A 12845-nucleotide genomic window follows, 5' to 3' on the forward strand; every position below is an offset into this window, starting at 1 on the left:
TTCTCTTTCTTTTTCTTTTTACGAACGATATTATTGTCCCGATTGTTCCATAATTCTATCTTTTCTTCTTCCTTTAAACTCGATTTTTGTAAAGAAAATCATTTTCTACTATATATATATATATATATATTTTCACTATATATACATATATATGTATATATATTATTATCTTGAATATGTATATATGTTATTATCTCGAATATATATATATATATATATATATATATATATATATTTATTATTATCTCGAACATGTACAAGTTAAATGTAAGTGTGTCAGAAGAGAAGAAAGTAATTCCAATTTTTAGATTGTTTTAGAAATTTTTAGTTTTCTAGTAATAGAACGGACTATCCTTTTTCTTCTATTTTCTTTTTCTTTTCCTTTTTTCTTGTTTATTTTTTCTTTTTTTCTTTTTTTTTTTTTTTTTTTTTTTTTTTTTTTTTTTTTTAACGAGAGCTAATATTGGATGCTGCAGCTTGATTCGTTTAGGATACTTATCATTAGACGATCGAGGACGAATGAATTCATTATTGATAATATATAAAAAGTGGAAGATCTAACCTATAAACTTTTATAACTATATATGTATATATATATATATATCTATATATATTTACATAATATATATATATATATATATATATATTTATTATTAAATATCGTTTATATTTAGATATCGGAATAAAATCGATTAGGAACAATTTAGGTGACCGATCAAACGCATTTGATAATTCTTCCTTATGTGTGTACGTATATAAGTAGGTAGATAGAAATAGTAGGATACCTATAGAGATATACATCTCCTGCACATACACAAATACATAAACATATATATATATATATACAACATATATATACATACATACATACACACATACACGCATGTATTTGAAATAAAAAGAGAGGATCGCATGGTCCTGGTACTAGCTGAAAATTCTTCCCCCAATGAAGAAACGCTCTCGCTAAGATCGCTTCTCGTCGTTCGCATTGTAAAAAGTCCGAGACGGCGGAGGCGAGCTTCCTCCGCGATAGTTTCGTCGAAGGAGGAAGAAAAATCGTCTTTTTCTTATACGAGCACCGACTTTTTTTATCTCCCCGTGAGTCATCTACTTCCACTAGAAAGAAAGAGAGAAAAAGAGAGAGAGAGAGAGAGAGAGAGAGAGAGAGAGAGAGACGAAGAGACCGGATGGTCGCCGATGTTTTTTCTCGAGTTCGAATTTTTTTCATATCAACGTACACCGTCGAGAAAAACAATGTTAACCGATATAATCGTGGAACGTTTGTCAATAACTTGCACGCGTTTATATAAATTCTTTCTATGGTACGTGCGTTTATCGGTGAGAAAGAAACGCGTAACGTTTATCAAATTTAGTTAAGATTCGGAAATTGATATGCTTTTTTCTTTTTTTCTTTCTTTCTTTCTTTTTTCTTCTTTTCTTCCTTTTTTCTCTTTCTTTATTTTTTTTTTTTTTTTTTCTTTCTTTCATGTACCGCTTGTATAAAAATATTAGCCTCCCTCCCATTTCCAATTAAGATTGTTAATTGTCGAAGATTCGTGTGATCTTTAGATTAATACTTCTTGAATTAAAGACATTTCCTACCTAACCAATATAATAATCAAGTTTCTTTCTTAAATAACGTCGTTCTATACACAAATATAATTTCATTTGTATCTCTGTCAAATGAAATTAATGAAAAGGGGCATATCTTCATTTGTTCAAATTTTTTCACTTTCCATTTTACATTCATATGTGCCATGAGTAAGAAAATCAGCAAAGAAGAAAAAAGAAAAAGAAAAACTTTTAGGTTATTCTAAAGTTAAAAAAAAAAAAAAAAAAAAAAAAAAAAAAAAAAAAAGAAGAAAAACAGAAAAAAGAAAAGAAAAAAGGAAAAGACAAAAAGTAATGACAAAAAAGAGAGTAAATATTTCTAAGTATTAATATGTCAGAATGGAAGAGATGCTTTTGACACATGCGCGCGTGCGCGCGCGCGCGCGTTCGCCCGTTGCGGAGTAAAAAAAGGACGAGAAAAAAAGAAAAAAGAAAAAAGAAAGAAAAGACAAAGAAAAACGGAAAAAGAAGAAAACGGAGAAAAGAAAAAAGAAACGGTGTCTACTCACGAGTCCCGTTGACATTCCTGCTGAGGATCTTAGGAACCGCCGCGGCGGTGGCGATGGCCGCGGCGATGACGCCGGGCGGCGTCTGCTGCGGCGGACTCGCGACGCCGTGCGTCGCGGCGACGGGCATCGCCGCACAATTCGTTGGCGGCGTGGACGCGGCTATAACCGGTAAGGGCGCCACCGTCACGGAAACCGACGCTGAAGCTGCTGAAGTTGACGCTGAAGCTGACGCCGACGTTGACGCCGAGGCTGACGTCGACGACGACGACGATGACGGAGGTGGAACCGGTGAAGGCGTCCCGATGCCGCGCGACGCCGAGCCCGCTTCTTCCGCGGGTGCGCCGCGAACCTCCATCCTCCACTTCCTCCTCCTCCTCCTCCTCCTCCTCCACCACCTCCTTCTCTTCCTCCTCCTCCTCCTTTTACTCCTTTCTCTTCGTTTCTCTATTTGCCTGCTTACTACGTCACGACACCCCCACCTGCCAGCCAATCAGCCGACGAGAATGAGGACGATGACGATGACGACGACGACGACAACGACGAGGACGAGGACGAGGACGAGGACGAGGACGTAGACAAAATTGTAAAAGGTCTTCGTCCACGCTTGTATAATTCTATAAGATCTATTCCGACACGTTTCTCTAATTATTTGTTTTTTTCTTTTTTTATATTCTTCCCTTTTCTTCTTTTTAACTTCTTAGTATTTACTCGGAAAAGGAGGAGGAGGAGGAGGACTCAAACTTTTTGATTTTTAACACGCCTTAAATCACTGCTACTCGTTACTTATTCTATTCTACCAATGAAAATAGAAAGAAAAAGAATATAATAAAAAGAGAGAGAGAGAGAGAGAGAGAGAGAGAGAGAGAGAGAGAGAGAGAGAGAGAGAGAGGGTAAACCGTTAGCGCAAATCGTGTGTACTCGCGAAAACGAAAGGTCGCGTGCATGCGCGCGCGCGAACCACGTGTTAGCACCGAATGCGCCTGCTTGCCGGCCAACCGGCCGGCTTCTAAGAGAGATAGATGGAATGAATGAGAATGTGACAAAGAAAGATAGAGAGAGAGAGAGAGAGAGAGAAAAAAGAAAAGAAAAGAGAAAAAGAGCAAAAAAGAGAAAGAGAAATAGACAGAAAGAGAAAGAAAGAAAAGAGAAAGAGAGATAAAAGAGAGAGGAATATAGATCGCTGAGATTTTCGTGCAAAAAAAAAACAAAACTCGCGAGTATGTATAGTCGTTCGTTGTTAACGGTTATGACAAAAGTGCTCAGTCGCGTTTTCTTAGTTCCGGCAAACTAAATGACGCGAAAGAGAAGACACACGCTCCGCTCGAGGCAAGTGCGATGCCGACTGCGCGAGGCGCGCGACTACGAGCGTTTCGAAGGATGGCGCGCGCGGAGGTTATTATTGCGCGCGTTCGTCGTACGGTGTCGTCCGTGTGCGTCCGCCGTTTCGTCGGGCGAATCCGTGCCTTCTTCCTTGCGCCGCCTCCCACCAACGACGTCCGACCTTTCCCCCACTACATACCTTTGTTACTCCCCACTACGCTACGTACGGTGAATTACCGAACTATGCCTTCCTCTCTCTCTCTCTCTTTTTTTTCTTTTTTTCTTTCTTTCTTTCTTTCCTTCTTTCTATCTTTCTTTCTCTCTTTCTTTCTTTCTTTCTTTCTTTCTTTCTATTTTTCTGTTTCCCTCTCAGTCGCACTGACATCGCTATTGCGACGACTAGCGCATCCCTCGTCTTTCCATTTTCAACGCCGCAGAAAAGTGCAGCCCCATCTGTATCCTCCACTACTCTATCCTATCTACGCTCCTCCCCGCACCTCAACTTGCTAACCGCAAAAAACCACCCCTACCGCTCGTCACCCCTCATCGAGAACAAGTGGTGGAAAGGCCGAGAGAGACCGCGTCTTTCTAAAAACTTCTTTCTCTCCTCTCTCTCTCTCTCTCTCTCTCTCTCTTTCTTTCCCTCTTCCTATTTTTCTTTCCCGTTTTATGCAACCCTCGTGCGCAAAGGAACGTACAATCCTCCTCCTTCTCCCCATCCTTACACCATCCTCCTCCCTCGCCACCCTTTCTCCGCCCTACATTTTTATAGGTTATCGTACGAACTCTCTTTAGTTTCAAGAAAATTTTTCGAAAGATTTTAAAATTGTTTTCTTTGATATGGCCAAGGAACTGAGGAGGTTAAGTTAACTTTCAAATGAGATTTGAAATTTTCGCGGTATATACTTCGATTCTCTTGATTCTTTTTTCTTTTTTGCTTTCCTTTTTTTTTTTTATGTTTTTTTTACTTTCCTTACGTTTCACAAAGCGTATTTATTAAAAGACTTCAGTTATTCGTGAAATATATATTCGACGATACTTCGCGTAAATCTTCTGACGGATACTGCGAACGGATCCGCAATAAAAACAAAAAACAAAAAAAAAAACAACAAAAAAACAAAAGATATACTCGAAAAAAAATCAGAGGGGTTAAGAAATTTTCCTAAGATCTTCGCGAGATATGTAAATTTATAATGTACGAAAAGCATTATCGAAAGGACTTTCAACGAAGGGTAGAAAATTTGTTTTCAAATTAGACCCTACGATCCAAATAAAAGAAAAATATTAGCGTTCTATAATCTACAGCATTCTCGATCACTGTCCATGTGTACCAAACTTTAAACGTTTTTTATTATTACTTTGTCGCATTACGTCGGTCAATATAATGAATTCGTCAATTTTATTGTTCTTTTCTTTTTTATTTGATTTTCTATATAACACACGGTTACAAATTACATCGTATTATGCGCGCGTATATAAATTTAAGATATAAAAAACTTATAATTAAAGAGAACACATTAATGGCAAGTAAATGATGAGATAAGCTAATATTAAAAAAGAAACTTATCATATATAAGTACATAAATATATTCTTGTAAATGATAAAAATATTATAGTAAATGCGACAAAATGTGATATGAGTAAATGAATTAATTAAATAGATTTTTATTAAACTTTCGTTGATCTTAATGCATCGATTTAAAAATATTGTTTAACATGACGTTATATAAAATAAAAAAGAAAAATGTTGTAATAAGATAAAATCGATTTCCTATTTAAGTTTCAGGAAGTTAACAAGTATAATAGTTATTGCGATCGAATATACTTGTGTGTTCGTTTGCACCAAGTTTGTACAATGATTTTTACATTATTTAGAAATGCGAAAGAATATAAATTTCTACCATATCTCTTCATTTTGATAGTAACAGTATTTTTTTTCTTTTTCTTTTTTATCTATGAAGGCTTAAAGATTTTATATCAGCACCTATTATATCTAAATTTTAGATGATTCGTCCAAATTTATATATATTTGCAATTCATCGAAATGATGAAAAAACGTGCACTCCATATCTAGTCTTAAATATTTCCAGTTCATTGTAGAATCTTATACTAAATACGATTCTTAATTGGTATAAAAAAAAAAAAAAAAAAAAAAAAAAAAAAAAAAAAATGCATTTTCTTCTCAAAATACAAAAACAAGTATTTTGTATATGGAAAAATTGAAGTAATGCAATAATAAACTAATAGCGAATTAAAGCGTCATTAAATTAATAGAGTATCTCTATAAGTTGCTTGAACCAATTAAAAAATTTTAGGAACTCGGAAGCACTCTTATTCGTATCCTTATCAACTTCGATTCATAGAAACAAATGTAATCGTTAAAATTCACATATTACATACTATCACATAATCTAATCTTTAGTACATATAATACTTCACTATATTATATTTCTAAATATGTTAATTAACCTTGATTTAACTTATTTAATTAAAATTTGTCCAGAGAATAAAATTGCTACAAGCGTGATTTGCTATTTATACACATCCATATTCGTACCAAATTGGACAACCTGTTTTTGGATCCTTATCTGTTGGAGTTTCTGTAAGGCCTTCGTCTTGAACCATATCTTTTGGCGTTCCGCTATTAATATTTTTCGATTCGTTTATAACTGCGGATACTTTGTTGTATATTAAAAATGGACGTGCTTCTGTTTGCGATTCGGTCCTTAAATTCTGATCTAACTGAACTGTGCGTCTATCATCCTCTTGCTCCTATTAATGTCTGATTACATTATATATTAATACTTAAATTATATATAACATCTTACCGGTAAAGTATTAGAAGGAGGCGGTGAATCATCGTTATAATAAACTGTTCTTCTAGTTCCTGGATGACCAAGTGAAAATGCTTCAGATCCTAAACTTTTATTATTTATAGATCCTGTGAAATATATAATTTTATAAATATATTTTATATTTTTCATAATCGTGTTTCAATCCTTTTGGAGGTACTATTGAAAAGAGTTTCACCTGTTACTCGATGATCTTCAATACTTGCATCAGAGTCATTTCCACCAGATTCAGATTCATAAGTTTTCCCTTCAGATTGCTTGGTATCGTCTGCCCAAGATCGTCGTTTCTGTATTCCGTAATGAATTATTTATGAGAGAATAGTAAAATAATTAATTTGTATTAATGCTTTTACGTCTTTACAATACCTTGTTTAGAAGATCTGAACCAGCTTTTTTAACTTTACGAACAAGGCCAAGAGTAAATCCTTTTCTAAAAAAAAAAAAAAAAAAAAAAAAAAAGTCAAAGTTCATTAAAATGGCACTCGAATGATAATTTAAAAAAAGAAAAAAGAAAAAAAAAAAAAAGGGAAAAAAAAATTACGATTACTTTTATCACTTACTTTTTTGTACTACAATTTTCTAATTTTCGATAATGTTCCATAATCTTATCTTCCAATTTTTCTTTCTGCCTATACAAATGATTAACTTTATCCCTATATCAAAGGAAAGAAAATAAAAATAAATTATAAAAAATCTTTTTAATTGTTATAAAATTGAACTAAATATTCGAACAGATTAACTTACGTGTACATTTTCTCTTCCATATGATAATGTTCTTTATCTTCAAGCGAATGCGTCAAAAGTTCGTGATATTGACTAAAAAGCAAAGTTATATGTTCCATTAAAGAACGTCTATCGTTATCCAGACCAGAATTCATATGCAATAACATCTAAAATAAATAAAATAGTTAGAACCGATGAACGAATTATATAAATAAATATAAATACGTCAAATATAAAGATTACAAAGGCATACCTCACATCTTTGATTTAACTTATTTATTTGTAATTCTAAATTAGAACATCTTTCATCTTTACTACTAAGTTCACCTTGCATTTCAGTTTGTTTCAAGCTCAATCTATTTGTTTCTATTTTATTTTTTCTATAATCCTCTTGTAAATTTCTATATTCTATTTTTAATTTTTCTGTTGCAGTATATAAGTTCCTAAAGTCGTCCTATGAATAATAAATAATACACTTTATAATATATTCGTGTGTTCACACGTCAATACTTTATTTATATAATGTATTTATTTATTTATTTTTTTTTTTTTTTTAAGATAACAATAATGAATTGATTAACATACCGTTAACTTGGAATGTTCTCCTCTTAAATTATTTAAACTCTTTGCATTGCTAATCAATGTTTCTTTGTCAGTTAGAAGAGCCTTGTTCTTCAATTCTAATCTTTCACACGACTCACGTAACATTCTCATTTCATTCTTAACATCTCTCAAACTAGATTTAAGAGTTTCACGCTCATGTAATAGGTTCTCATATTCATTGTTTAATTGCTCGTGTAAAGATTGTAACGTATCTTGATCGTGAAGTAATTCTGAATGTGCGCGTTGCTGCACACTACGTTCTTTCAGAAGCTAATGTAAAATAAAATTATATAATTATATTTTAATAAAGATCAATGAATAACAGTTGTATCATTGTACACTTACCTCTTCCTTTTCAGCAACAAGCTGTGAATTCGCAAGTTGCAATGCCGTGTGCTGCGATGATAATGATGTACTTTGAGATTGTAAAGTAGTTATATACACTTGAAGCTTTGTATTGTCAGATAAAAGATTTTCTGACATAGTTTCTGTTGCAGTTAGTTTTGATTGCAATTGTTCTTGTTCTTTCTGAAAAAATACAAGATATCATTGAGAAAAAATGCCTAAGTTCGTAAAAAATTAATCGAATTATACTACAGTATAATGATACAAATATAAATAATTAATGTACCTTCAATGATTCTATTGTTTTTTGTAAGGCACTATTAAGATCAGATTGACTGTTTTCATTTGTATTCGTTGATTCTGATTCGATGACTGAACGATAACGAGAAGACTCTGATTTCATTGATTTTTTAATATGATTTATTACCTCTGGATTTTGTGCAATTCTAAAAGAAAAGTTAATTATCAATTAATTTTTTATAATGAATATTATAAAAATATATTTTACTAAGTACCTTTCTAATATATTGTCCAAAGAAAGAGATAACATATTATCACTAAGACCAAGTTTTTCTAAAACTGTATACAATTGTTGCGTGTTTAACTTTTCTGCAACTAAATTTGATTGTAATGTTTCTAATGTTTCTCTGTCGATTGCAGCTCTTGAATCTAATTCTTTACTAGATCTTTCAACTTCTTGTAATCTATAATAAAAAGTAAATAATTCATTGAATATTTATTTATTAAATAATAAGTAAATAAATATTTTTTTTTTTTTTTTTTTTTTTTTTTTTTTTTTTTTTAATTAAATAAACAACGATACCTTAAAATTTGTGATAAAGAATTATGAACTTCCTGTTCAAGTTGCACAACTTTTCTTTCTAATACTTCAATCGTATTTGTTGCTTTGTCCAAAGCCACATCCTTTTCCTGTAAATTAAATACGATAATACGGTATTATCCAGAAGATATAAGATATAAAGAGTAAACAAGATTTTAAATTTTGTTCTATCTTTTACCTCAATTATCTCTTTGAACCTATGTGTATCTCTTTGCGCGATATCCTTTTCTTTTTCTAATACTGCAATTTTGGATTCTAAATCGGTGCATGTAGATTTTATATAATTCATTTTATGTTCAATATCTTTAAGTTCTTCTACCTTTTGATTTGTAATTTCTAATGTGCGTTCTAAATCATCTGCACGTCTTTGTACGCTCTCTAGTAACGATTGTACGCGTTGTTTTTCTTTCACAACAACGTCACATTGTTTCTCTAGCTCAACCATCTTTCCATGTTGTACCTAGAAAGATATTTAATTGTAATTTATTATATAAATATTATTGTACCTAGAAAGATATTTAATTTTAATTTATTATATAAATAAATATGGATCCTTTATAAAACATACTTGAAGATCTTGTTGTTGTTTTTCAAACGACGCTCGTTGATTTTTAAGAGAATTCTGAAGTTTTTTATTCTCCTCTAAAGCTTGTTTACAGACTAATTCAAGATCTGAATTTTGTTGTGTTAATCGTTCGCTATTATCATTCAATGATTCAATTTTTAATGTGAGCTTCTTCTTTTCCTTCTCTAATTCCAAAACACGAGATGAATTCTCATGAAATGAATTTTCCTTCAATGAATCAATTAAAGTTACTAATCGTCGATTTTCCAATTCTAATTTTAGCGCTCGTGTTTGTGCATTATTAGTTAATTGATCTGATAACCTATTATCGGTATGTGCTAAAATAAAAAATAATATACCAATTATTTTCACTTGCACAAGTTTTCTAATTCAGGATTATTAGTATATATGTATTTTCTATATAAGATGAAATTAATTATCTACTCTCAGCTTATTTTGATTTTTAAACAATCAACGCAAATCTTACCTGGCTCCTCTGAATCGCTAATAGATCCAGCTAATGCAGCTTCATTAGCTGCAGCTTTAGTTAATCTATGTAACTGAGCATTTTCTTCTATCAATTCTTGATATTTTTCTTTATCTGCTGCTCTCTCCTGAAATATTTATCAAATATGTTAATAAATATTAAAAAAAAAAAAAAAAAAAAAAGAAAAAAAAAAAAAAAAGAAAAAAAAAAAGAAAAAAAAAAAAAAAAAAAAAAGAAAACACCTTTTTTTCATTTAATTTTTTAATTTTATTAAATTAAAAAAAAATCTTTTTAAATTAAAAAAAAAATTGGAAAAAAAAATTGAAAAATAAAAAAAATTAAAAAAAAAATTATTTCATATATGCAAACTAAAAAATAATAAAATCCATGATATTTATATTCTTACCAAAGCCATATCATTGAGTAATTGTTTATATTTGATAATCTCAGATTCGAGTTCCAAAACTTTATCTGCTCTTCTTCTTGATGAACTTAATTGCTCCTCAAGCATTTCTCGTGTCTCCATCAAGACTCTTTAATTAGAATGTACAATAAAAAATAGAGTAATATGTAATTCAATAAAATTATTTCCATTTTAATGAACATTGCAATATAATTGATTATTTTAGTAAGAAATATAGTTGAAAAAAATTACCTATTATCTTCACGTAATTCTTCAATGCGTGTCTTATAAAATTCAATATCCGTCAATTTTTCTCTGTAACGTGTTACTTCTATTTCTAAACGATCAGCACGTTCTGCCCTTTCAATTACTGCATCTAATTCATCCCTGTATGACTTTGCTGTTCGTGCTTCATGCATTAATTCCTGATTCTAAAATAATAAAATTGCAAAAAATATATATTTCATTATTCGTTTAAAGAACATCTTAAAGATATATTTTTTACCTCTTGCTTGAGCTTAACCAATAAAGCTTTATTGTGTTCAAGCTCTTCTTTACATTCAAGCAAAGCTTCTGTCTTTTCTTCCCTGAAAAGTAAACGTAGTTTACTAAGTTGTAAAGTAAACATTATACAAATGTGTTAATATTTATGAAATATTAACCAAAATTTCTACATACAACTCTTGTCTTTGTTTTCGAACTTTTGACTTCCAATCGGCTAATTCGACGGCATAATGATGACTATCTTCTCTTTCAGATTTTGTAACTGGATTGGATTGTTGTACTTTATTTATTTCTTCAGCCTCTGCGCTAATAGATGAATCATTTCTTTCAGAGATTTCATTTGCAGCGACATTACCCCATTTCTGTTAATATCCAAAAAATAATATATTTTTATGATATATTAAAAAAAAAATTTTGCTTTAATCAATACACTAAGAAATACCTCTTTGTATAAATTTAATTCTTGAACAATTGTTTTTATTTGCATAAAGAGACAACCCATATTAACATTTTCCATAGCATCTTGAGTAACTACTATATCTTGATTGTCTGTAACCTAAAGAAATTATTAATTAGAAATGAATTATTAATTATTATAAAGCAAGCAAATTAAATTTGTAATAATATATACCTGTTTTATACATTCAACTATAGCAAGTTGAGTATCAACATTAAGAGCTTTAATTTTTGTTATAAATTTTTCTTTATTGGGACATTGTACTGCACATCCGAGAAGTAATAATAAAAGCAACTTCATATCGACAATATGCAACTCTGGCTCTTTACCTAAATTTATTGTATCAGGTAATCTTAACAATACATGACCCAATTCTTCTTCATAAAACTGTTTCATATTTCCTACTATAATCTGCAGATTTTTTGCACGAATAACTGGATTTCCACTAGGAGGAATTACTTCATCGTGCAAAGGTTCTGGATCACTGTAATAATTTATCCTATGTTTATATATATTTTTTAGTATATAATTGAATTAAAAATTTTTTATAAAATAAAATAACTTACATTTGTAAGAAAACATTATGCAATAGAATACCATCTACTAAATCTTCGTATGTAGATAATACATCAGGATCTTCAAGACAGCTAGCAAACTATTGAAAAAAGTATCTTAAATTAATTAAATGCATATTCAAAATTATGAAATAAAGATAATAATTCAAAGCAAACAAATATACTGTTTTTTTTTTCTTTCTTTCTTTTCTTTTCTTTTTTTTTTTTTTTTTTTTTTTTTGTTTTTTTTATCAAATATCAAATTATCTTGTAAACATACTCACCCATGTTACTAATGGACCGGATAATAAATCATCAATTGCAGAAGATGCCATTTTATAATTGTCTTGTAATATTAAAATTATTTACAAAATAATCACAGTTGATTTTGAGAGAAAAGCACCACAAATATTTAAATATTTATGTCATATGTAGTAGCATATACGTGCTGTTCTCAGTAAAAAAAATTTTTACCTTCATTTACTTTCATTGTTTTCTTTAAAATAATCATTTATTACAATCGAATATGTACGATAAATTATTGTACTATACAGATAATTGTCATACAATTAAAAAATAATTGTGTTTTTATACTTTACAATACAACCTTTAATTATTCATTAGTCTTCCCATGTGTATTTCAAAGATCGTCCCAATATTCTTTGAGTAAATTTCTTCATATAAAATTGCATCTCCTATGACAGAATGTACATGACTGATTCAAGAATGGCTCGTACTAGGGGATACTTTAATATACCCCCTTACGGTATAGTGTTATTTATTACATGCATGCAATTGCATCTAGTTATAAAATTAAAAATATGAATTATTTTAATCAAACCTTAACGCTAAATATATACTTCATATTTTAGTTTGTATTTTTATGAATTGACAGCTTGGGTCAACTTTTGATCGATTTCCAACAATTTGTTAAAAAAGAAAAATCAACAAAAAACTTGTTAACAAATGAAAAGTATCCATATTGTAACGCACGAAATGGATTGGTTAGAATTTTAATATAATCGACCAATTGTAATCGCACTACGATTTCCATTGGGAATATTTCTACCA

At 30.5% G+C, this 12845-nt stretch overlaps 2 protein-coding genes across 14 annotated transcripts in view; both read right to left on the minus strand.

The window, feature by feature from the left end:
• Nucleotides 1–4468, minus strand: part of LOC124951457 (NGFI-A-binding protein homolog) — a 21361-nt gene extending 16893 nt beyond the window's left edge. For 3 of the 13 annotated variants that reach the window (XR_007101609.1, XR_007101610.1, XM_047499866.1), the window contains exon 1: nucleotides 2121–4019. Coding sequence is in view for 11 of the 13 variants with exons in the window: in XM_047499866.1 (XP_047355822.1) it covers nucleotides 2121–2475 (355 nt within the window). In the remaining 2 variants the exon portion in view is untranslated. Of the gene's footprint in view, nucleotides 1–863; nucleotides 1117–2120 lie in introns of all 13 variants that reach the window. The other 10 variants (XM_047499862.1, XM_047499858.1, XM_047499867.1 and 7 more) reach the window with 9 other exon arrangements.
• Nucleotides 4469–4847: 379 nt separating this feature from the next.
• Nucleotides 4848–12598, minus strand: LOC124951456 (protein Daple). Its single transcript, XM_047499856.1, has 24 exons — nucleotides 12382–12598; nucleotides 12059–12270; nucleotides 11787–11875; nucleotides 11395–11704; nucleotides 11206–11319; nucleotides 10938–11125; nucleotides 10765–10846; nucleotides 10512–10690; nucleotides 10263–10389; nucleotides 9857–9983; nucleotides 9373–9707; nucleotides 8983–9264; nucleotides 8787–8893; nucleotides 8479–8667; nucleotides 8250–8409; nucleotides 7964–8146; nucleotides 7601–7888; nucleotides 7269–7469; nucleotides 7037–7182; nucleotides 6853–6945; nucleotides 6659–6722; nucleotides 6471–6579; nucleotides 6269–6381; nucleotides 4848–6212 (listed from the first exon to the last, which is right to left on the minus strand). Exons 2-24 carry the CDS (start codon nucleotides 12107–12109, stop codon nucleotides 5976–5978), a joined length of 3774 nt encoding a protein of 1257 aa, XP_047355812.1. The 5' UTR covers nucleotides 12110–12270; nucleotides 12382–12598; the 3' UTR covers nucleotides 4848–5975.
• Nucleotides 12599–12845: the final 247 nt, after the last annotated feature.

Source organism: Vespa velutina, chromosome 9, assembly GCF_912470025.1.
Source record: "Vespa velutina chromosome 9, iVesVel2.1, whole genome shotgun sequence".
NCBI classification, from domain to species: Eukaryota; Metazoa; Arthropoda; class Insecta; order Hymenoptera; family Vespidae; genus Vespa; species Vespa velutina.